At 39.6% G+C, this 25,119-nt stretch overlaps 1 protein-coding gene across 2 annotated transcripts in view; it reads left to right on the top strand.

The window, feature by feature from the left end:
- Window positions 1-25,119, top strand: part of LOC134225819 (protein N-terminal asparagine amidohydrolase) — a 199,227-nt gene that overhangs the window by 136,194 nt on the left and 37,914 nt on the right. For both annotated transcript variants that reach the window (XM_062706189.1, XM_062706190.1), the window contains exons 3-4: window positions 24,299-24,456; window positions 24,535-24,664. In XM_062706189.1, the coding sequence (XP_062562173.1) occupies window positions 24,334-24,456; window positions 24,535-24,664 (253 nt within the window). In that variant the 5' untranslated portion in view covers window positions 24,299-24,333. The remainder of the gene's footprint in view (window positions 1-24,298; window positions 24,457-24,534; window positions 24,665-25,119) is intronic.

Below are 25,119 nucleotides of genomic sequence, written 5' to 3'. Positions count from 1 at the left end.
TATGACAAGTAAACACATTCCACTAAAAGCTCCAAATAGTTTTCTTATCTAAATTTTCGAATGAATTCTAAAAAATCCCCAAGGAATTGGAAGAAATACGAAGCATTTTCCTAATGGATCCTAATGGATGAGTACTAAAACGCTAGTGGCGGTGTAACCATTAAAATTATTTTGCCATTTAAAATTATTTTGCTTCAATAAGCTCAATTTGGCCTATGATTAGTTGCCTCAACAACATCGGTTTGGCAATTATAGTACCAGTTTTTTGGCTGCTATGTTTGAGCACACTAGATGATGGTCACACGAACTGGAGCGACATTAGCAGTTTTATAGTTTTGCATCAACTGTATTTCCCAATGAATTTCTAAAGGAATTCCATAAAACAATTCCTAGGAATGTTCCAGTGAAACTCGTAAAAGAATTTCCAATTGGAGGAATTCCGGAAGAAAATCACAAACAAATTTCCGGAACAATTCTTCAAGAAGTTTACTAAAGTGTTCCCCCAAAGAAATTATCGAATTAAAATCGATGGAATTTTAAAAGAATATTTGAAAAAATCCCCTAAGTATTTCACGAAGGAGATCGCAAAGGAATTTCTGTATGAAATTCTGGAGGAAGTTCCGAAGGAATTCCTGAGGGAAATTACGAAGCAATTCTTAGAATGCTCTCTTTGAAGGAATTTCCGATTTCATTTCTTGGAGCAATTTTTGATTGAATAAATGAAGTAATTTCTGCATGAACTTGCGAAAGAATTCTGTGAGGCATTTCTTAATATTATTAAAGTAATTTACGAGGCATGGCTACAAAGCAAGACCATGCAGAAGGTTTTTTGACTTCCCTGGGCATATAAATGTATCATCGTGTTACCCTCAAGATATACGAATGCAGAAATGGTAACTCGGCTAAGAAACCTCGAAGTTAACAACTGTGGAAGTGCTTAAGGAACGCTAAGCTGCGAGGCGACAATGTCCTAGTGGGAGATGTAATGCTGTCAATAAATGCTGTGAGACCACCAATAATTTCTTTTTAAAATGTGATTCGCAATATTTACTTTTCATTATTATGCTAAAAAAATCTGTAGTAAATGGTTTTACCTGAAAATGAATGTAGAGTTCCTGGAAAAATCAGGTAATTTCGTTTTCACAAATGAGTAGAATTCAGAATTTAAACGACCCTTCTCCTAGCATAGACAAACAGACGTAACACTGGAAAAATTCCCATTAACCATGAATTTACCGGCCGTTTCAAATTCAATGGATTGCGAATTCCACGTCGAGAAGCGCTCGCAGCGTATTCCTTCGTGTTTGACATTATCACTAACTTCTATTGACATTGTGGTACTAAACTTGACTTCGTGCAATATGCACGCGAGATGGTGGCAGAGTAACTGAGCGATGAATTCTTTAGGAGACTGATCTAGATTTTACGCTTGTCTGTGCTTCTAGGTTCAAAAAATTTTATTTCAGCGGGAAATACTTAGGTATTTCCACTCGAAGTTTTTCTTAGAATTCCAATGTGGTGATGTGGGGATTATTCGGGAAATTCTACGGAAATTCGACTGAATCTTTGAAATTTCCACGGAAAATTCTGCGGACTTCTTCAAATTTAAATCGGCGTGGACAAATATAGATCAGCGGCGTGACTAATTTTAAACGGTGGCGCCCCGATGCAAAAATGTCGGCGGCGGCGGCGTGTCAAAAACTATCGGCGGCGGCGCACACCTCTATTTCCGGTTCAACTTTTGAAATCCCGCAGCTGTCACTTCAAACTTTTTCTTTGCTGTTTGACATGGCACTCTATGATGACAACACTAAATATTAGGCAAAGCGAAAATTTTGAAAAGATCCGCAATATGATGAAACGTTCCTCGGAAAAAATAAAAAATTCCGATATTAGCAATAAACAGTTACAAAAAAGCAATCAAAAATCTGAAAATTTCCGAAATAAATATGAAAAAGCAATAAAAATGACCATTTTTTCATAGATAACCTTTTATTTAAAAGCGAAACCACAGATAGTGCGAAAAGAAATCCAGAGATGAGTATGAACCGATGTGTATTGAGTGCAACAGAAAACACTGAGTTGGACTCAGAAAATTGATTCAATTTAGACTCAATTATTCGTTTTGCGGCCTGAACCTTGCTGCCAAATCCTAACGAGCTTTGTGGTCTGGTGGCTACCGCTTCTGCTATATAAGCAGGAGGTCGTGGGTTCAATTCCAGGCTCGTCGCTTTCCTACTTTGTATTTCTAATTAAGTTCATTCTGTGTTTCATGTTCTACCAAAACGATTCCTATTGCTATAGCCTCCCACACTTACGATTTCAAAACCTCCCGTGACGCCTATGAGAGGTCGTAGAGTTCTCTGCATCTTTCTTAAGTACACAGTAAAATATTATGAAAATTAGACACGACGGAATTCATAATTGAATGTAAAATTCGGTAACATAATGTGTACCAGACCATAATTTTAAGTTCTGTGGTGGAAACGATAAAATAATAGAAATTTCAATTCAGTTTCTCTTAATTTTACATGATTCTACCAGAAACCTTGATGAGCCAGCACGTGGCTGTCAAAACAAATCAAAACAAACTTCATTGCATTTCATTCAAACCGCAGCTGGCATCAATTTTATTTATATATGCATCAACCAAAATGAATATCTGCACATATAGAAACAAAGTAGCCTTTATTGCGCTGCTTTTCATCACTGTAACTCTTTGTTTGTTGCCTATTCCGACGAGAAATCTGTGATGCTTTCAGCAAACTCAATCTCCAACAGTTCCGTTTTGGAAGAGATTCCGTGTCGTGTAAATTTAAGCTATCGTTTAGTGTGCTAGAGAGTAGTTGAATCACCAGAACGCTTAACCTGTTCTATCTGGATCTGCTCGCTTTCAAGAAGTGGAAATACTCGAGTGGCTAACGAGATAGGCTCTCACTCTGAGGATCGAAGTTCGATCCCCCATGTTGGTACTATTTTTTTATTTTCCAATAAAAATATAAACAAATAATTTACAGCACGTGTAAATTTAAAAGCACCTATAACTTTATGTTGTTAAACACGAAGGTCAATTTGTTACATCTACTTGAACGGAAATTTACAGGTTTTGTTCGAACTGTGTAGGTGTCCAACTAACCATCCTTCCCCTTCCTCAGCATTCGCAAGGACGTGGCCAGGACAGATCTAGACTTTTGCAGAATGCATTGCTTTCATCTAAGATCATCAGTCTTAAATCAATATCTGTGGTACAGTCGGGATTCGCTTATTGGGATTTTAATACTTGGGTCACTTTTTAGTTGGGCCTCCGCTGCGCTGGTTGGGCCATGGCCTAACTAAAAGGCAACCGTACGTCAAAATTCAATGTAAACACGGAAAACAGGATTGAGCGTCACTGGACATCATTTGTGATGTTCAAGTCAAAATACACGTGTTCAAATGGCTGTCAGTTGACCCAACTAAAATCCGAATTCGTTAGTTGGGCCGAGGTCGTGGCCCAACCAGCGAATCGCGACTGTAAAGCCTACCTTACATCACGGGAAATTTTCCCGCCGGATTTTGATCCCCGTGCATTTTAAATGGGGCCGGGATTTTGATTTTCCGTTCCAAAATCCCAAAATCCGTGGACCAAATTCCCGAGGTATTCTCATACAATAATCCAGGCTTGTACCACCAACGAATTTGTGCGAATTGCGCAATGCTTATGCTAATGAATCTTGCTTATAGATAGTAGAATGTATAGATGAGCGAAAGCATGGCTGAGTCGTTTTTTTGCCCGTGCACACGCGCATATGACGTCACAGCCCTTATCGTTTCCATTGAAATCGTGACGTCATGCTCGTTTGGAGACACGTTTGACAGTTTGTTTGAAGACAGAGAATTTATCTTCGCTCATCTATATATTCCACTATCTATAATCTTGCTTCCGAATCCTCACTCACCACTCAATTGTGATTTCATTCAATTGCGAACCAAATGAAAACAAATACTCCCCGAGCAAAGCTTGAGAGCAAAACGATAACTCGTTTTGATGTTGTGAAATCGCCGAATATGATTACTTAATTTTATATCTTTTTGGTCGTTTTAACGGTTAAAATAACAAAATGTATAGCAGAAAAATCTTACTGTGACATCAAATCGAAAACTATTCCTGCTATCGATGAGAGCAAATCGAAAACTAAATTTGATATTAGTTCCGATAGCAAAATAAGTACACAGTTTGATGTCAGATCATACAATTTAGAAATCTACAGCAAAATTAGATCAAAATATGTAATCAATCATGATGATTCATATTTGAAAACAAATTATGATTTCAATTTGATGTCGAATTCAAAATGTGTTTTCTATATGCTCTCGTTATGTTTTCAGACTTTGCTCGGGTCGGCTATGCATCATTTACTATCTGTGGGAAAGATTCGGTGATGAATTTCATGTTTTTTTTTTTGCATGATTCGTTAATAATCGAAGCCAAACGACGGCAAAATGAAATTGAAAATATTGGGAGGGCTCTTGTAGTTGCCTAATTTGTGACTGTGTGTAGAGGTGAGTGAAAGAATAGCGCTAAATGAACCGATTTTTCCCATACCTGGTGGTAAAGTGGAAAAAGCTCTATCGGCAAAAAAAGCTCTTTGTTCTCTTTTAGATATTGAAGGAGCTTTCGATAGCACTTCTTATTCGTCAATTGATCTTGCCATGAAGAAATAAAAACTTTGACGCGAACATTACCAAATGGATGCACTTTATTTATTAAACCAATTTCTCCTGCTCGGGTATTGATATGGAGAAAATTCAAATCATAAATAAATAACAAACTTTGTTATGATTGCAAAATGTGTTCTGCTATTTCTTACAATAACATATAAATAAAAATTACTATTGTATCAAAATTTCTTTTTGGCATGCTATTTTATGTTATTCGTGAATAATATAAGAATAATAAAATTTGATATCGCAGCAAAATTAGTTATTATTATGTTATTTGTTTGTTATTCACCTCTACCCGGGAAGCCAACCAGTCCCTTGTGGATAAATATGCTTTATGATAGGGTGGGTGTACCAATTGTCGCCATACATAAGAACAACTATTTTTTTTTTAAATAAGTAAAAGGCATGAGGGTGGACTTTATATATCATGCGAAAGGTTTTACTTCCTGCTCCTTAGAACAGCTGTGAAAACCACAATAAAATTTGTTATAATCATCAAAATTGATTAATCCATAATAGGAACGCATGCACCAGTTGTGGCACTATTCTTAATTTTGGTTCCTTATTTGGCAAATCCCATTGTTTTCTTATGGGATTGGCCAAATAGGGACCACTAGTGCCAAAACTGGTGCAAAGGACGTCAAAAATTAAGCAAAATCAATTTTTACAATTATGCTTTGCTTGTTTTGAAGGAGATCAAAGGTTTTAACGTATCATATGAATATGCTTTACCGATATGAACTTGGTTTGCGGTGATTTGATTGGTTGTTTGGCATATAAAGCACTAGTGCGACAACTGGTGCTATAGCCAAAACTGGTACATCTAGCCTAATGGGGCTACTCCACAGAAAAAGCTGACAAAACTGTTAGCTATAACGGGAGCAATGCGTATCACCCCTTCAAGATTGTTAAATGCAATTCTAAATCAGCTACCTTTGCATGAATTCGTACAGTTATAACCGGAAAAGGGAACTATCCAACGGTGTCCCAGGTAATGATTTTTGCTATAATGAAATGTACTAATGTCTGTCTAGGTCTAGAGAAGAGATATAGATATGCAAATATTTATATTTTCACCGATAGTCAAGCGGACAAAGCAGAAAAGCTTGCGAAACAAGGTCCACAAACACGCAGTTTATTGGATCAGAATCTTTCTGTTGTATCATATTGTGCCATAAAAATGGAATTGAAATCCTAGGAAACACCAAAAAGTGTGTTAAATCGAAGAGTTTTTTAATTCCCAGTATTTCAGTATCCAAAAAGCTCTTGGATTAATAATTATTTGCGAGCGTCTTAGGGGAAAATGTTACACGGTTTAAAAAAAACTGTTGTCTTCCTTTTACTTCGAATTAGTGGAAGTAAAAGGAAGACAACAGTTTTTAAGCTCTTGGGGCTCAATAAAGGAGCTCTTTGCACCTCTACTGGCCGAATAACCGGACATAACCGAGTAGATATCATTTCAACAATATTGACCATGTTCAGAATGATATTTGTCGTTTCTGTAATATGGAACGTGATAATATGGAACGTAATAGTGGCTTTATGCAACCAGGAGATATTTGGACTGCAAATACTGGAAAGGTAGCGGGTTAAATTAATTCAATTTTGCCGGACTGGGAAAAGACGCGTCTTAAGTTGTTTACTTGACAAATGGTGATCGACCTACAAAATGCGTATAGTTAATAGTAATCAGGGGTATATCTCCAAAGTTCAACTTTATGGGCAAAGGGTCCTCACCAAAAAAATGGTCTCGAGTAGGGTTATTTTTAATCACAGGAGAAATAACCAGCGAATTGTCAGATTTTACCTAAAACCGTAAACAGATCTGTGAAATGTCTCGCAGTCTAGAATACATTTCTGTAAAAAAAAAAATAACAACAGAAACATTACGGATCCCAAAAATCGATTAATTCTCGAATTCATCTTTTGATTGATTGTTGGAAAACGTTTGCCAAAAAAAGTTAAGAATAAATGGGTCATACAATGAGTTCATTGGTTTAAACTAAGAGCAGCCTTTATTTTTCTCTCTTCCCAAAGAGAATAACATTGTGGAAGTAAAACATGCGTATTGTCTATGATGCCTATGAAGATGTACAGCGCTCTGTCTTTTCTTCTAAATATTCGGTCAAATAACTATCCTTCCGTCTTCCCGTTTCTAGTAACAACAAGGTTGCGGAAAACACTAAATTTTGTACCAAAATCAAATATTTAATTGTTACAGAACCGATTTGATCTTATGAGTTTCAAGTTTATCTCGTAATAACTTTAAAAAATCATAATAACTTGAATTATTCTAAACCTCCCAACTACGCTTTCCACACAAGCCAGTTACTAGTCTAGCTCGTAAAAACATCTTCATCCTCTTTCTATCACATCATAAGCCATTTCGCATCGATGCATCGAAATCGAAAACCCCCTCTCTTCATCGCAGATGGATGGTAGGCGGATAGATTTTAATTGAAATAAATGTTTTATGGTCGCGCTAAATTTTCGCATTATTGCCTACAGGACAGACTCCACTAGTCCCTGCCCTAGCACAACCATTCATTTTTTATAGCCCCCTTAAAACTGTCTTCTTCTACGCCGTAGATGCCGTTCGATTTTCTTCGAAAAAATATCGTCGCATCCCATTTGCTTCTTTTTCCTCTTTGTAAAATTCCCCATCGATAGCAATATGGGATTTTAATTTATAGTTGAACAATTATTTTTTATTGCACCAAGCCCAGAGCTGGGGGGGTTGAATGAGGACGAGACGTATGCCGTATTAGTTGCTTCCTTGTGGGATGATGGATTGGATGTATGTTTTTCTTCGCATCATCCATCCGAACTGGAGAAACTTTCCTAGTTTTACCTTACAAACTCACATTTTAGGTATCCGTGTCCGAGTGAAGCTGCAGCGAGCGGCGGCGGTGGTGGTGAATTATGGCGAAATTAAGGGAGGACGAACCGTTGCAAAATTCCACGGCGAACACATTAGCGATGTGGACTAACCCTCCTGACGAAGCATGGAATGCATGCAGAATAACTCAGCCGGACGTATGCAGCTACATAAACATTCGATGTGGGTGCGTTTCCATTTGTCTGACTTTATGGACAGAAGGCTGGGTACCTGTCTTGCTCGAGACTCAATCGCATCAATAGTCTGCCGGAGGCGCATTTCACTTGACCTTGGGGGCAGAAGGAATCCAACTCCAGTAACCTTTTTCCAGATTGATTGGGCTAATGAATTCGTGTTTTCAGCGGTGACGACATAAGATGGGCTGCATATCAAGAACGTCAACGTCATAACCAGCACACTGCAGTGAAGACGATTTCCGATAGTGTTGTTATTTTCATTGCTGTTGCTCACCAGCCTTCAATTTGAATTGACAGCATCCGGACAGGTAATAAATGCTAATTAAGAATTAATTAAAGTTATTTATTGCATATCTGGGTCCAGTAAAGAGTCGCTGTGGTGATTGATCGAAGTCTTACTGGGCTAAAGAAGCATTCAGCGCCTCCATGAAGCCAGAGAATGTCCGACAAAAAAATCGTGTTCTGTTGTCAAAATACTACGCAGATATTTCTATTGCAATAGAAAAATATCTCACTGTTAAGAAAATTATTCAGTATTTTAGATAAAACATGTCCATGTTGTCCCAAACTAAGGATGTAACACTCCATAAGTCGTTAGCAGATTAAACTTGGTAGTTAGTTGGATACACAATCTCAGAATCGGTAGGGTAAAACGACCTATTATGGAGGGTTAAGCACTGTGTCAAAACAAAATTCATTTCAAAAATTCTTTAAAAATTACCTGTTGGTCTTTTTTCACATTGCAGTATTCGAATAGGTTGCTGGTTAACTATAGACTTGTAAATATTACGTCAATTAGGCTAAACTTATGTTGTTTTGTTTTTATCACAATAAAAATAAACTACCGCAATAATAGGACACAGTTGCCTATCGTTGCGAAATTTTTTCAAGGTCAAGTCCTATTGTTGCGGTATTGCATGCAATTCTTATGGAAATCGATACCACAACAATAGGACCTTAGCACTACCGCAATAATAGGCTCAAAGGATTCAAATATTTAATGAAAAATGTCGGTTTTTCATAATTTTAAACGAAATTTTGTCAAACAAAAGCTGTTCTAGTCGTTAATTCGATGAGTTTTACCGTATCCACAATTGTTTTTAATGCTATTATATCCAGAATGGACTATTTTAACACTACCGCAACATTAGGGCATACCACAACGATAGGACGTTTTACCCTACATCACTCAAGTATCAACTAGCAGATGAAAAATGAGTATGCGTTTTATCTGTTTACATTGTAGGAGCCAAGGAGTCCTATTGATAAAGTGTGCCACCTCGCTGTGTCGTTCAGCGATAAAACCCACAAACTGATCGGCGCCAATCCGTGTTCGTATACCGCACGGAGTTATCAATTTAAATAATAATGATCGCTCAGGTTTGTTTCTCGATAAATCACCCCTTCCCGGGCAAGCATCTTTTGCAGCCAACTCTAATACCACCCCACGAGCTGATGAGCATCCAACGAGGAAGGAAAGCAAAGGAGAATCGAGATGATGAATTATTTGCTTACGATTACCCACCAATCATTTGAATATCGTACGGCACTGATCGAGTCTAGGAGGAAGAGATATGGAGAGGAAAGAATCGACTAACCAGTTATCAATAGTTTGCATTCAACTTTGAAAAGTGTTGGCATGTTTGGAACTTTGGGATTATGAAATATCGTTGGATTTGGGCTTCCGAAGATGGCAGCACGTTTTTTTGTAATTATTTTGTTTTCAGTTGTAACCAAAAGCAGAAACCAGCAGCCGGTGTGGAATTGTAGCAAGAGGCGCTTCGTCTGATACATGAACTCTAGTTTGGGTCTCGAATGGCTCAAGTGCTGACTATTAAAGACATTGCCAAGATTTTTTTTCGTTTCAGAGGGCGAGCAATAGCGTATATGTTATTACGGTTCAACCTTCTTAGGACATCTTTTTTACGCAGATTTGACGTATGAATTTGAGTTTTCCATCCAAAGGACCAAAACTAGTATAGAAAGTACAGAAAAGGTATTGAAATATTTTTTTCATATGTCCTAGGCCGTCCAAACTGTGCAGGAGTACATATTCTAGAGTGCATCGAAAAATATGTCCAGAAACAAAATGTCCTAAACCGAAATGTATGTTCAAAACTATGAATTAAACGAGTTTTGAATAAACGTAAACTTTTTCAGGTTCTCCAAAACGTCCTGGAGTCCAGAACATGTGATCTACCCGATCAACCAAGTCCTGAACGATGAATCCGTGCATCGGTATACATTCTATCGGGTCCATTGATCCGTTAGGATTTCACTAATTACTTTTACCAGCTACTACAGGCTTTTTTGGTTCTCCAAAACGTATTGGAGCTCATAACATATGATCTATCCGATCAACCAAATAAATAACGATGTATCCGTGCATCGCTGAACATCCCAGCAAGTCCGTTGTGCAGATAGGATTGAGTTAATTACTTTTACAAGCTACTACAGGCCGTTTAAGGTCCTCCGAAACATCCTGGAGTTCAAATCATGCGATCTACTCGATCAACCAAAACCTGATTAGTGTATTCGTGCATCGCTAAACATCCCAGCAGGTATATTCAGCCGAAAAAATTGCATTAATTGCTTTTGCAAACTACTATAGGCCTTTCCGGTTATTCAAAACGTTGTATCCGTTTGAACATTTGAACAGAACATTTGAACAGAACCATTGAGCCGATAGGATTTCATTCATTTATTTCTCAAGCTTCATTGGATCCTCCTTGAGTCAATGTTTTGAGACTCAATGTCAACTCGTGGAAGCATATGGTTCTGTATTAAAAATATTGTTTCGGTTACTCTGCCTTCCTTAGTTGTCCGGTAAGTTGTGCGGTACATGGAGCATCTTATATTCAGGAAAATTCAGTATACATGGTGTGCATATGCTTTTTAAGCCCTATCGGGTATATGACGATTATGAGAATATTTCCAAAGACTTGGTTGATCTGGTAGATACCGTTGACTGAACTCGAGAACGTTTTGGAGTACATTGAACATCTTATATTCTAGAAAACAGGGATTACATTATGCGCATATGCTTATTGAACCGGATTGGGTATATAGCCTTGGTTGATCTTGTAGATCACGTTGGCTGAACTCGTGAACGTTTTGGAGAATATTAAGCATCTTGTATTCCTCATTGGCTTGACGTTTAAGATGACTAAACCTGATAGGGTGGTCAAAATTATCACACAAAGCGTTATATGACTCAAATATTTCGGATTCATTAGCCTGCTCTTAGAAGCAAAATCTCTCCAAGGTTTCGGATATCTGGGTCTTCAGAATAAAGTCACACTTGACCTCCAATATTTTTTCTGTTAACAACATCCAACATCCTGATGAACAACTTTGCTAAAGAAAGCGAGGACCTGGCTCTTTTATGTGATTTTACACAGCCAATCTGAAACGCTGGGCATATATCACCCATCCGTCCCGAAAGGGTTAAGGTCATTTGGCAAGAAAGAAGAAAGAAGGAAGTAGGAAGAAGGAAGAAGAAAAAAGAAGAAAGAAAAGAGTAGGAAAAAGAAAGAAAGAAGAAGTAAGATAGAAGAAAGATGAAGGAAAAAGAAATATGAAGGAAGAAGAAAGAAGGAAGAAGAGAGGAGGGAGAATGAAGAAAGAAGAAAGAAGAAGGAAGAAGCAATAAGGAAGAAGGAAGAATGAAGAAGAAAGAAGGATGAAAAAAGGAAGAAGATGAAAGAAAAAGAAAGAAGTAAGAAGGGAGAAGGAAGAAGAAAAAATTAAAAGGAAGGGAGAAGAGGAAGAAAAAAGAAAGAAGAAGGAAGAAAGGGGAAGGAAAAAGGGAGAAGGAAGAAGAAAAAAACAAGGAAGACGGAAGAAGCTAGAAGGAAGAAGGAGGAAGATGGGAAAAGTAAAAAGGAGAAAGGAAGAAAGAAGATGGAGGAAAAAGAAACAAGAAAAAGGGAAAAGGAGAAAGGAAGAATAAAGAAGAAATAAGGAAAAAGGAAGAAGGAAGGAAGAAGAAGGACAGAGGAAGAAGGCAGTAGGAAGAAGGAAGAAAGAGAAAGGAAGATGGAAGAATGAAGAAGAAGAAGACAGAAAGGAAAAGGAAGAAGAGAAAAAAAATCTAAGTTCACTTTTCACTTCTCACTTCCTACTTCTTATTACTCACTTCTCACGACTCGTAATCCGAGGTCATTTTTTCAACCAAACGGCATTCGTCCAAATGGCTTTGCTTGCTTATAGGGAAGATTCCTTTACAACATTCTTTCCAACTTTCCAATTCTTTGACAATCTATAAGGGTATTTTGCCAATCTAACCGGAATAAATATTTTTTCAAAATGGCTAATATTTTTAAAATATTTATAACTGAATAGTGTGAGACCTGTTAACTGTATATAATTTTTCTCATTGGTAATGATTGTTTGACTGCTACGCTGTTCGAAATTTTGCTTTTTTACTATTTTTTTTATTGCTGTGGCATGCTTTTTCATACCACGAAATTATACATGTATAACCTTAATTCACATTAGTTCCACCGATGATGATAACGGTGGGTAATGTAATAATCCGTGTTTGCGACATTTTTAAATCGGGATCTCGAAAGTTGTGAAACATTTCGAACTATTTCTATGAAATGCAATTAATTTCCAGGTGCCATGATCTTATCATTTCACTTTCCAAGCATGTAGATGTCGTTTAGTTAAATGATAGTAAGAGATTATTCATATTTACGAGATTTCAATCATCCGTATTGCGCTTGGGGAGTGTGGGGTAAAACGACTCAAAATTTATAACGATTCGAAGGAATGTTTCCTGACTGTCGATGATTCACAACTTTAATGTTTAATTACTTTTATAAATCCAATACAGTACAAGTGTTTCTGTTATTATTTGGAAAGTTGCTAAAGGGCGTTCAGAAAGGTTGTGATTAGTGAATGACTCTTCATCTTGTTCTTCTTATTGGCATTACATCCCCACACTGGGAGAGAGCCGCCTCGCAGCTTAGTGTTCACTTAAGCACTTCCACAGTTATTAACTGCGAGGTTTCTAAGCCAAGTTACCATTTTTGCATTCGTATATCATGAGGCTAACACGATGATACTTTTATTCCCAGGGAAGTTGAGACAGTTTCCAAGCCGAAAATTGTCTATACCGGCACCGGGAATCGAACCCAGCCACCCTCAGCATGGTCTTGCTTTGTAGCCGCGCGTCTTACCGCACGGCTAAGGATGGCCCCAACTTGTGAATGACTCAAAAACAATAATTTACAATAATAGAATAAAAAATCAAGGTTGAGACGTCAAACTAAAGATAATTAAACTGAATAAAAAAGTACACTGAGGTTGGTATTTACTTTCCGTGTAAATCAGGTCTGCGTAAATCACGAAAAACGCGTATATTCTAAAATCAGCGTGAAATAAAAACCACGTATAAAAGGACTTAATTAAAAATCGATTTTTCACGATTTCAACGGGGTTTTCGATCTTTTTAAAAAATCGCATTGAGAAAATTTATGGAGAAATCCGCGTAAAAAGCGACCCCAGTGTAGACAAAAGTACGTTGGAGTATATTGACACCACGTTGATTACTACTCTTCCTAGAAGAATAATTGATGTGTTTCTTTTCGGTCAGCTGGAAGACGAATTAACGAAGAATGAATGTTTGGATCGTTTTAGTGAAGAACTAACTCATTCATTATTTTTTCAATCTTCAACATTCACATTATCACACATTCACATATTCGCTCACTATTTTTTTCTTATCTACTCACTAATTTATTTTAAACTTTATTTCCGTTATTTTACTAATACACACTTAAATCATTTCACAGATTTCGGTGAATTTTGCTTCAATTCACCGAAATCTCAACAGCAGATTTGTTCGGTAATTATTTCACTGTCAAAACAACCGAAAATCTGTAAAATTATTCACCGAACAGTTCTGCTGTTGAGATTTCGGTGAAATTTCACAGAAATCTGCGATTTATTTTAAGTGTGTATACTAATATACTAATACTAATACATATACTAATAATATACATGTGGTTACACACTCGCTGAATCGCTTATTCACCTACCCGCCAATTCTCTCGCTTACTCTTTTCCCACTCATTCACTCATTGACCCAATTATTCATGTGCTCACTCGCCCAATCAGTCACTCACTGCTTCACACGCTTACTTTCTCACTAATTGATTAACTAGTCCATTTACTAACTTACTCTATCACTTGTTACCCTCGTTCACTCACTTTTTCTCACTCTCAAACATTCCTCACTATCTGATTAACTCATCACTCACTCGCTTATTCACTGACTTAATTACTCACTCACTTACTCATTTATTCACTCACTCATTTAAGTAGTAACTCATTCTCTCATACAATTATATCTCCGTTTATTGATTTATCACGTTCGTTTACTCATTTATTCCTACTCTAATAAACGCGTACTCACTGAATCATTCACTTTCTTACTCACTAATACACTCACTCACTCACTTGCTCATTCACTCACTTACTCACTCACCCACACACACACGTGGGAAATCTGCACCATCATCAACTAGCATTTTGATCGGATTCTACATACAGTAATATATTCAATACACGGAGTGCAATTTGTTTTCGGTTGTTTTTGGCCCTTGGAGCTAATAAAATGTTACACATATTAAAATTTAATGTTATTTATTATTAACATTTCTAATACTTTTTTGCCAAAGCGGGTATGTATAAGAAAAAGCTTATACATTGCATTAGCCACATACATTCCAAAATTTATACCTTTCATTAACTTATGAAAGTTATAAGCCTTTGGGTATGGGATCATTCATTCGGTGGCATTTTCGAATGATTTTTTTTGCCATAACTTATAAGGTTTTTTCTTTATGTGTACATTTATCGCTCGAAAAAATCTACAAAAAATCAAAAAAAAATAGGAGGAGTTGAAAAAGTCGTGAAATTTGAGGTGCCCAAGAACATGATGAAAACCAACTCTGTGTATATAAAGGCTCTGTGTATATAAAGATCTACTGCCTATGATCGCATATCAGTCCCATCTTTGCTGGATTTCCTATTCATATGGGATAAATATGCAATTGTGGGCAGTTTATTATCCTTAAAACTGTTATTATATCACAATAACCAAAAATTTAAAAAAAAACAAATAGTTTGGTTGGTTTCAATAAATAAAATAATCCGATTTTGATAAAACCAGGACCATCAGAATCGGACACTCTTCTAGTATACTGTCCCCCTAATCCTAATATAATTTTCAGAGTTATTAATTGATTTCATCTAGCAGATTTTAAAATTTCTTTTAACTATAGGGGATATTTGGCAAAATTAGACACTATTCAACCCCATAGGAAAAGTCACATTTCGTTGTCCTGATAGTTCGCCAATTTTCACAAAATTTTCTCGGGCTTTCAATTTGTGTGTTCTGATAAATTGAATAAAAACGGTTCAACGTATAAGGGATATTGGACAAAATTAGACACTGAAGGGACCATGCAAAAAAGGAATAGCCTTTTGATATACCTACAATAGTCTTCAAGGATCTTAGTACTTTTTCCTAAAATGAAAATTGATTTTATGTTATACTTTTGAAAATAGTTTTAAATTATAGAGGACATCAGACAAAAAGAGACACTAAACATATTCCCAGTGAATTATCCGAGGATAACACTATTTGATCGTACTGAATTCCGTAACTGACAGTGACTCATTTGATGATCTCCTCGAATCTTAAATGTGTATCATCTGAAGCATTTTATAGGGGGTATTAGACAAAATGAGACATTTATCCGTGTTCAACAATATATGGGAGGCCCATTATGATATTTCCATAACACAAGTCAAGGTTTTCCATGTCTTTTCGATTGATGTGAACATATGCATTAGCAAAATCCTCTATTTGTAGGGGAAATTAGACAAAATAGGACACTTCCAGTATTCTAACGGCAAAGGGGTCGGCACCATCAGATTCTTTGGATTTTTGTGATTTTTTAAGGTAATCTCCAGATATGTACATACCGTAGTTGAATTGCGTCCGTTTTTTGGCTCGAATTTGCACACTGTGCAATTGTGGCTATAGATCGAGAATCTATCTAAACTACACAGAGATATGGCCATTTCCGTGAAAACGGTTCCGGGAACATGATGAAATGATAACAGATCAGAATAATGCAAATATGAGTATCTAACTTCATGGCTTTGCGAGACGATGATTACAGAAACATTTCCAGAATGATAGTGTCCACTGCCACCCTTATAGCAGGTTCCAGGGGTCTTCGAGGAGTATATATGTATATATGGATGTCAAAATTATTGTTTTCCCAAGACGATGAATATAGGATCTTTATTAGATTAGGCCAATTTGTAACAGGTTCCGGAAATTCTGCGAAAGTGACATTTGTTCAGGGTGTATGACCAATCCCGTATCGTTTTCACGAAAATGGCCATATCTCTGCGTATACCTAACGGATTTTTGATCTGCAGCCAGCATTTGTCAGCATATTAGTTCTAGTTTCTGGGGAAAACATAAAACATGATGGCAGTAAACGTCATATAAAAGGACATCGAAACGGGAAAACCCGGAACACCACCGGTGGCCAAGGGCCAATCAGAGGTTTCGCATAGGGCCAGTACACTAGAAGAGTTTCCGCGTCCGATGGTTCCCGTTTTATCAAAATTGGATCATTCTACGCAAAGTTATGCTGACTTGAACATCGTCAAATTTTTGCCTATCTCAACTATTTTGTCTATCCCCTGTATATCATCATTTCCTTCTCTTTCCCTGTAACGGAGAAGATGGGCGTGGCTGGAAATGGTAGTTTTCTTGCTTTTCCATTTTGAACCTCTAATTAGATTGTTATTAACTCCCAGATAGCCTTCCATAAGCACTTGGAGCTAGAAAGGTAAAGATATATAACCATCAGTATCCAGCCGTGTTCGCGGTAGTTTAACGTTTTTCGACTCGATCTGTTGTTTTCGATATAACTCAGTTATTTGTTCCGAAAATATATTTGAGTTACAATACTTATATCAAATCGATTTGTGCATTGATTTCCACTGAAAACAGTTTCTAATACTTAGAAATGGGGCAGCAGGGACTTTGTCCAAGGGCTTGACGACCCCTCCCCATGGCCACTGCGAGTTAGACCGGGACCATCGTCCCTAACCCCTAATCCCAAGGCGTCAAGCGACCCGTGCCGAGGGGATGCATGGCCAGGGGTACCTGGCCTTTAACGGAGCCTGTGGGGTACCTGGGCACCCTCCACAGTAATTGTCCCTTACCGCGTTATGCTGGGCTCTGGCGTGGTGGACCTCTTTTCCTGAGCAACTCGTGGGACCAAAATGGAAAACCAAGTCAATTCTTCAATTAGTGGTAGTAGTGTAGGCGACAACCCCTTCGCAAGATGTGGGTTGTTCAGGTCTCCGCCTAGGAGGCCAGAGGCAATAGTCGGCAGCTCATTGCGCAGCGCCAGCGTGGGTCACTCAACCTTCCTCTCGGCTATAAAAACGCCGGAAGGGGTTATTGACGGCCCATGGCTTGTGAAGGCGATGAACCGCAAACGCGATGGGCTTTCGGCCTTCGAGGTGGCGACGGAACAGCTGGACGCCATCATCGACTTTGCGTCATCGAAGCATAATATCAGCAAGGACCTCAAGAGGAGCTTGCAGAAACTTCGAAAGTCGATGCTGGACGCCAAGCTGAAGAGGGCGGTCAGGACGGCCAAGTGTAAACCCGTGAAATCGGTGGAGTCGAGGTCTACCCAGACTGAGGCCCAAGGATTCGCGGACTCGGGCAAGGTCGAGTCGACCGAAGGCGTGCCAGCTAAGACGGTGGTGCCAAAGTCTACCCAGACTGAGGCTCAAGTATTTGCGGGTACGTCGGGGTGACTTCTCCAACGGAGCAGACACAAAAACAGGGGAGACAGTCTCCAGGGGATGAGCTCCTGGGGCCGCTCCAAAACGCGGAGGGTTACTACCCCGAACAAGGGTAGTGGGGCTGGGAAGCTGAACCCCGGTCAGGTACCTCCAAAACTGGGGGAGGAAGGACCTGGAAAGGTCCGTCCACTCAGGCAAGACGGTGGTAAGGGGTTACGGCAGGCTGAAAGTTCTCAGCCGCACCAGACCAGGGAAATAGAGGGAATGACGCCTCCTGGACCCTGGTCAAGAACAAGAGGAAACCGAAGACGTCAAGGGCCGAAAAGAAGGCCCAGGCGAATGAGGGTAGCAAGAAGTCTAGGGTAGGCGCCAATCGCTCCAGGGGCGATGCCCTAGTCATCACGGCGGACGAGGCTAAGTACTCGGATGTTTTGAAGGCGATGAGGAGTGACGTCAAGCTCGGTGAACTCGGCGCCGACGTACGTCGAATAAGACGTACCCGGATGGGCGAGATGATACTCGAGCTGAAGCGGGGCGTCTCGAAAAGGGCGCCGCCTACAAGAAGTTGGCGGAGGAGGTCCTAGGCGAGACGGTCAAGGTGAGGGCACTCACGACGGAGGTGAATCTAAGGGTTAAAGACCTGGACGAGATCACTGAAGTCGAAGAGCTCGTCACGGCACTGCGGCGACAGTGTGAAGTGGAGACGCCCACCGCAGCCGTTCGGCTACGGAAAGGTCCGGCAAGGACGCAGGTAGCATTGGTTCGGCTATCTGCAGCGGATGCCTCCAAAGGTAGTCAAGTTGGGGAGCGTCAAGGTGGGATGGTCGGTATGCCCTGTGGGCATATACGAGCAACCCGAAGTTTGCTTCAAGTGCCTGGAACCGGGGCACAAGCAATGGGACTGCAAAGGCCCTGACAGAAGCAATCTCTGCCGACGCTGCGGATTGAGGGACATAAGGCACAATGCTGCACGAACCCTCCCAATTGTTTGATTTGTTCCAGCAAAGCTGTGAACAGCAAGCACCCCATGGGGGCCTCGATGTGCCGGCGTTTAAGCGTGCTGCAAAATCAAAGTGCAGGTAAAGCAGCTGGCTTGCTCGGCTTCGCCCGAGTGTTTGGTGTGCGCAGGTTTAGAGGAAACGGCGGAACACGTGTTGTTCGTGTGCTCACGTTTTCGCGCAATGCGTGACCACATGCTTGCCACATGTGGTCTGGACACTACCCGGACAACCTAGTTCGGAGGATGTGTAAAGACGAGGTTGGCTGGAACGCCGTTTTATCGGCTATCGCCCAAATCGTCTCGGAGCTACACAGAAGGTGGCGCGTGGACTCAAGGATGGCTAGTTCAGGCGCAAATAAGAGGTGGTCCAAGGATCGGAGTCGGCTTCATGGGTCATACCGGTGGTCATGCTCTGTGGTCGAACTTGATCCTTTTATCGAACAAGTGGCCGCGCGAAGAACAACATGGTATCGTCGCTTTCGCGGCGTCGGTCAACCAGGCGGGTTCCGAGCCCGAGGACGGAAAGGGGTCCTCGTCAAGGCTGGGACAGGCGTAGGCCTCGCGTCGGCAAGTCCCTCTGTGTGCTGGGCGAATAGGCCCTATCGCAGAAAGGTTAATTTGGGGTGCACGCGGCATCATCATTCTTGATACCAGTCGTGCAGAGGGAAGCAGGCGCGAACTCGACCCTGCCCACCTTCCGAGGACATAGGGCGTGGTAAGGCCACCTGGAAAGCCGGCAATGCGCTGGCACGATACCATGGTGTTCTTCTAAAAAAGCGAGTCACGATGTTCGATGCTGCAAGGTCACGCAGCTAACCTCGAGGGTGCGTCATGCACTGGCCCCCTTTGAAGCATTACTTTCTGGTTGTACCGAAGGGACGATGGGCTTGGCGGCAATGGAAACGGTTTAGCTGGTCGGGGATGCAGCCCTGCCTCCCTCATTGGAGGTGGCCCCTAACCCAGCTCTTCCTGGTCAACCCAGGATGTCTGTTGAGCAGATTCCCCCTCCATTGTTTAGGAAGAAAAAAAATACTTAGAAATTACTAAATAGTATCGTCGAATAAAATCTGTTTTGTTCAGTTGTACTTTCGACAAACCCGCCATGAATAGGCGGCAATGCAAAAAGTGCACCACAGACATTGTTGTCATGAAGGGGCTGTATACTGCTTACGAAGGAATATGTACAAAAAGTAGGAAGTTGTATCCTAGACACGATTTTTAGTTGGACGTAGTAGGGTAACCAATTTGATTTGGACCCCTACACATTTTGGACCCTCCTGGCGACATTTTCTTGATTTCTGAACTAAAATCAATGCCACTGCTAATTCCCCCATTGGCTTAAGAAAAACAATATTGTTCAGCATCTATCTCACTAGTTTCCAGTGCAAAAATAGCGATAATTAGATGAAATTTCGAGAAAATTAGTTTGTTCAAGAAGGCGAGCGTTACAATGCGTTACGGTTAAAAGTATTCATCACTGAAAATCTCAGAACGCACACAATAAGTTTTTGTCGAAATTGCGAATTTAAAAGGCAGGAATCTTCTCATTGATGTATGTCAGTCGAAAGATAAGACTTTGCTTCGACTCAGGGTAAATTAGAAATTCGACTTTGAAGAGACTAAATTGGGGGTGTCCAAAATGTGTACATTTGGAGGTCCAAAATATGTTGCACTGTCCAAAACGAAGAATATTTTAATTTCAGAAAATGGCAAATTTCACCGGTTTATCAATAACCGAAGTCCAATTCAAATTTCCGTTTCATAAATAAGACTTTCATCTTTGAAATGGTGTAATTTCCGCCCGTATCGAACTTGTATTTCAATAGATATAAGCATATATTGGGAAGCACTTCCTCTAGGGATCCAAAATAGGACAGTTACCCTAAAGTTTACAATATTTATTTGGAAATTCTGAATATGATTACTGACGCTGATCTATGACTGCAGTGATAGCTATCGATGCCATCATTGCTCTGTGACTATGAAATTCGATGAAAAAATCAAGCTCGAGTCAATTTGTCCCACTGTAAAAATGAAGTTGTCGTTCGATGATAATGGAGACTGAAAAACGTTTACATTAGTAGGGATCCGTATTATGGTCTAAAATGTGTTGCCTTCGCTTATTATATTCCAAAACTGTTAGTAAAATTTTCAGATTTAATCGATTTTGAAATTTGTGGGACAAATTAACTCGAGTTTGGATTTTTTCATCAAAGGTAACATGGGACAATTATGCGTAGAACGGCAGTACACTCATCAGGCATTCCATGCAGCTTTTTCTGAATGAATTATTATTAGAGAATGAAAATGAGTTATTCTCTAGAATCAATCCTGTGCGGTTGTGTTTTGTACTTTGAAGAAAATTTAATTGCTTTCTCCTGTAGATAGTGGTTGTCCATGGATTGATTTATTTCCGAAAATGCGCATATCTTATCACTAGAAACAGCGAAACCAAATTCAAAACCTTGTGTGAAAATTTATTGCTGCTTCTGGCGCTAACGTCAGCAACTCGATGATTTGACGCTGAAACGCTATAGATGCCATCCATGCGAAAACATTTTTGCAGCGTCTCGCTCCGGCAAGCGATTGTCTACTGACGAGTCGTGTCCTGCACTTTAACGAAAATTAATCTTCAAAAAGGTAGTACTCAATCTTTTTATAAAATGCTGTTCCTGCAAAAGGCCGATTTTCTTTTAACATTGCGCGTTCGTACTCACTAACTGCAACTAAACGATAGTCCGACCCTAGCGTGAAAATTTCACAAGGCTGCTGGTGATTTTCCGCAAAGACGCCACCACCATTTCTAAAAAAATCAGCATCAGCATCATTCTCGATGTCGCGTGACAGCAACCGACGCCATTTTTGCAGACAACCCTTTCTTCCAATAACATGTTGGCCCTGAAAAGAACCGATTTTCTTTTCACAATTCTTTCTAATCACTATCAGTAACCAAATGATAGTCTGAATATTACGTGGAATTTTTCACTTGAGTGCTGCAGTTGTCAGCGAAATTCAGTCGATGATTCACTTTCTGCTGGGACCGCTGCTATCAGCTTCATCCTTTGTACAGATATGTGCTGATATGCAGCCATCGTGTCTGCTGAAATTATAAACTGAGGATTAGAGACCACAATTAACTGCTGGTTAAATGGTTTTTAGCAGTGCTTGGCGAAATTCATGTTTCAATAGTTTTGTGCCTTTGATTATTTTTAATATTTGGGCAACATCTTGAATAGTTGATACCATAATCTCCAAAATCAGTTGGAAGACGGCTGAGTTATTAGCCCATACTGCTGAATCTGCAGAATGACCCCCTATCTTCCAGGAGGACGTAATCTTACGCCAAAAAACACTCAATTTGACTTTTATTCTCAGATGTCTGGTTTCAAATTTCCGTTTACCCTTCTCCCAATAAAAGTCAATGAACTCGGACCGACGGACTTTTGGCTAGATCGTCGAGTTGGTTAATAAATAATACTATACATGGAGGTCTCCAAACTGCACATAAAAAATACTTTAGGAGTCGGAGACGAGCCAGCCTCGGGCTGAAAGTCTCCCTTATAAAGAAAATAAAAAAAAAATACTTTAGGAGTGAAATATATTTGGTACAATTTTGTTGTACAAGAAAGGTGAAACATGATATTTATGCTTTTATTTTACTCACTTCTTCGACATCTGAAGGTCTACTATTTTCAGCGTCGTAAACGCTATCAGCATCGATATTGTTACTTTAAAAGGAAGCGAGACTTATTATCTTAGAACAATGTTCTATCTAATTGAACTTAGCAATGGGCTTGCTGTCCGTCAATAATAATCAATTCGCAGATTTACTACTAAATCTTCACCCTTTTAGTCGTAACATGGAAAATTATAACTTCCACCGGACGGAGCCGAAGGTGTGGCACACTAAAACCCAGCCCGAACGTAAACCCCGTGATTACATTTCCAGATGCAAATTTAATTGACAACATCTATCACCTGTCGTCGCGTCGATTTGTGTCAGAACAAAACCCGAGACAATGACAATGCGCTGCAATTACACGAGAAATTCAAGCTGCTGAACTGAATTGCCTGTGAAACACGGACTCTCATAAAGCAGTCAAGTCTAATGACTTTGTCTACGGGGAGATGTAGTTCACTGAATTGCACTTGCTGGAGACGGCATTAATTGAGTCTAGTTGCACACTTGACGGTTATTGGTTGGGCGGGGTGAAGGGATGCAATATCAATTAGATATGTGATTGATACTCATTTGCCGGCTTCAGGATAGAAGAAGCGATATTTGTACTTGAGGAGCCAATAAGCAAAGGGGTGTATGAGACATTTAGTTCAAATTGTTTAAATGCTTATATACATGTAATGAGATATCATTCTCCCCGAAAATAAACAAATTGTTTGGTCGAATTTTTATTGAGGATTACCTGATTTTGAAGTGAATTTCATTGAAGGTATTGATATTTTTAAATACCGCTTTGCTTCTTACCAGCTTATTGAAGGTGATTGAAATTCGTTGGAACTTCATAAACATTGGACGGTAAACGCATTGCACCCAGCTGATTATCTCATTTTCCCTCTAATCAAGCATCAACGAATTGAACATTCAATGTCCGTCTCCACTGACAATCGTTCGTCACGGGTAGGCAACAACACAAAACTTCACTTACGAGACCATTAATCATGTATTGTGCTCAGGTGGAATCTACGCCATCTAATCTGGTATCGTTCCGAATGCGATGTGTGCACTTTGAAATCGCACAGGCCCACTCATAAACCGCTTTTGTCACTTCTAGTCATCTTGAATAAGGAAGAAAGCTAGGCAGGATAGTGCACAGTGAACGCAAGTCGATGTACATTTCTTAAAAAATATTGCTATTTCGGATTTGTGTCATCATCACTTCTCTATTCTTCTCTATTGTATCTACACTGGATTTTGTTTTTACGCGATTTACATTTTCTCAATTTTCCACTCATCCTAAATGTTTAAGGTATATTAATAAACATGTGATTTTTCTTTGATTTATTCTGGATTTTTTGAAACATGTTGCGAAGAGTTTGGTGGCAAATTGAAGTCACACGATCAAAAATACGAGCGAAAAAAAATCGTGTAAAAACAAAATCCTGTGTATTTTTAAATGAGATTTTGAATTCAACGTCATTGAATACCCATAACTGCAAAAAATAATGTAAGCGTTGCCTGGTATACCACATTGATCATGGTACTACGGCTTACGATGCAGGTGAATAGTTTTCGAGCCACTGTGAAACATCTTTGGCTGGCGACAGTAACGCACCGAGTTGGTCTTGATGACCGTCCACTCTTTGCTGACAGTGAGCTTTGACGTCCCGACGACACCGACTAATATCTCCACAATTTAATCATCCATCGCATAGGATCTTTCGAAAACCATTAATTCCCTTCCCTTACCGAAGAGGCATGCAGGCCGCAGGCAATGATTAAATAATATTGTGTTACTCAGTGCTAGAGCAAAGCTGCGCCAAGCCCACACTGGCACTGTTTATGTGTCATGTCATGCATGCCGAGTCCTATCGTGTGGAATGGATGATGATAGCGACGACGAACGCAAGCGATCAATCACTATCGAAAACCATGTAGCACACCTAAAATTCATGTTTCGTTTGTTTTGATTCGATTTTTTACAGAGAAACGGAAACGCGACGTCAAACCTACGTCCACCATGGTGCTGGTGCTGAATGGTGTTTTACAGGATGAGTGTCCCATGGATACGCATTCGCTCTTTGTACAGCATCCGGTTTACCGGGAAACGGCTACACAGTTCCTGTCAATTCCTACAAAAACGGTAGGTCCCCCGCCGCGTTTGTGTCCCTAAGCGAGTGTTTAATTAATATACGATCATCTGATCTGCTCATTCCGATAGGTTGGTGCTCCCGGGTTGCTGTACGTGTGCCAGCGAGAAATGGCAGCAGTGGCACCACACGACAAAAATGTAAATATTATCGGATCGGACGATGCCACAACCTGCGTCATTGTGGTGGTGCGGCATTCAGGTAAGGTTTAAAATTATTCAAATTTATTGTTAAGTTGTTATTTGTATGTAGGACAAAAAAAAACAGATCAAAAACTGTCCTAAGATCGAAAATTCCATGATCAGTGATTGAAAAAAGCAGCAGACTAATTTTCATTTGACTTATCTGGCCATTACAACCTCGTAGTTTAGTTTTTATGATTTCACAGTCCTTAACACAATTTTATTCCGAATTACCATTTATGCACCCATATGTCATGTAGATAGCACAAATTATCTTATTCCTAATTTTTCCTCTTCCGGCATACGAACAACATGTCCACTGGCCATGGCAGTCTACCGTGTTGTATAAGCATAACAATTTCCCTCATTACATAGGGGAAACCTGGGTGAGATGTCACACCTTTTTCAAAATCGATATTTCTCCATCTTCGGAACAAAAGTAATCAGACTGTACTATTGCCGATTTCACCAATT

The sequence above is a fragment of the Armigeres subalbatus genome, chromosome 3 (assembly GCF_024139115.2).
Source record: "Armigeres subalbatus isolate Guangzhou_Male chromosome 3, GZ_Asu_2, whole genome shotgun sequence".
Lineage (NCBI taxonomy): Eukaryota > Metazoa > Arthropoda > Insecta > Diptera > Culicidae > Armigeres > Armigeres subalbatus.
This window is presented reverse-complemented; position numbering and strand designations above follow the sequence as displayed.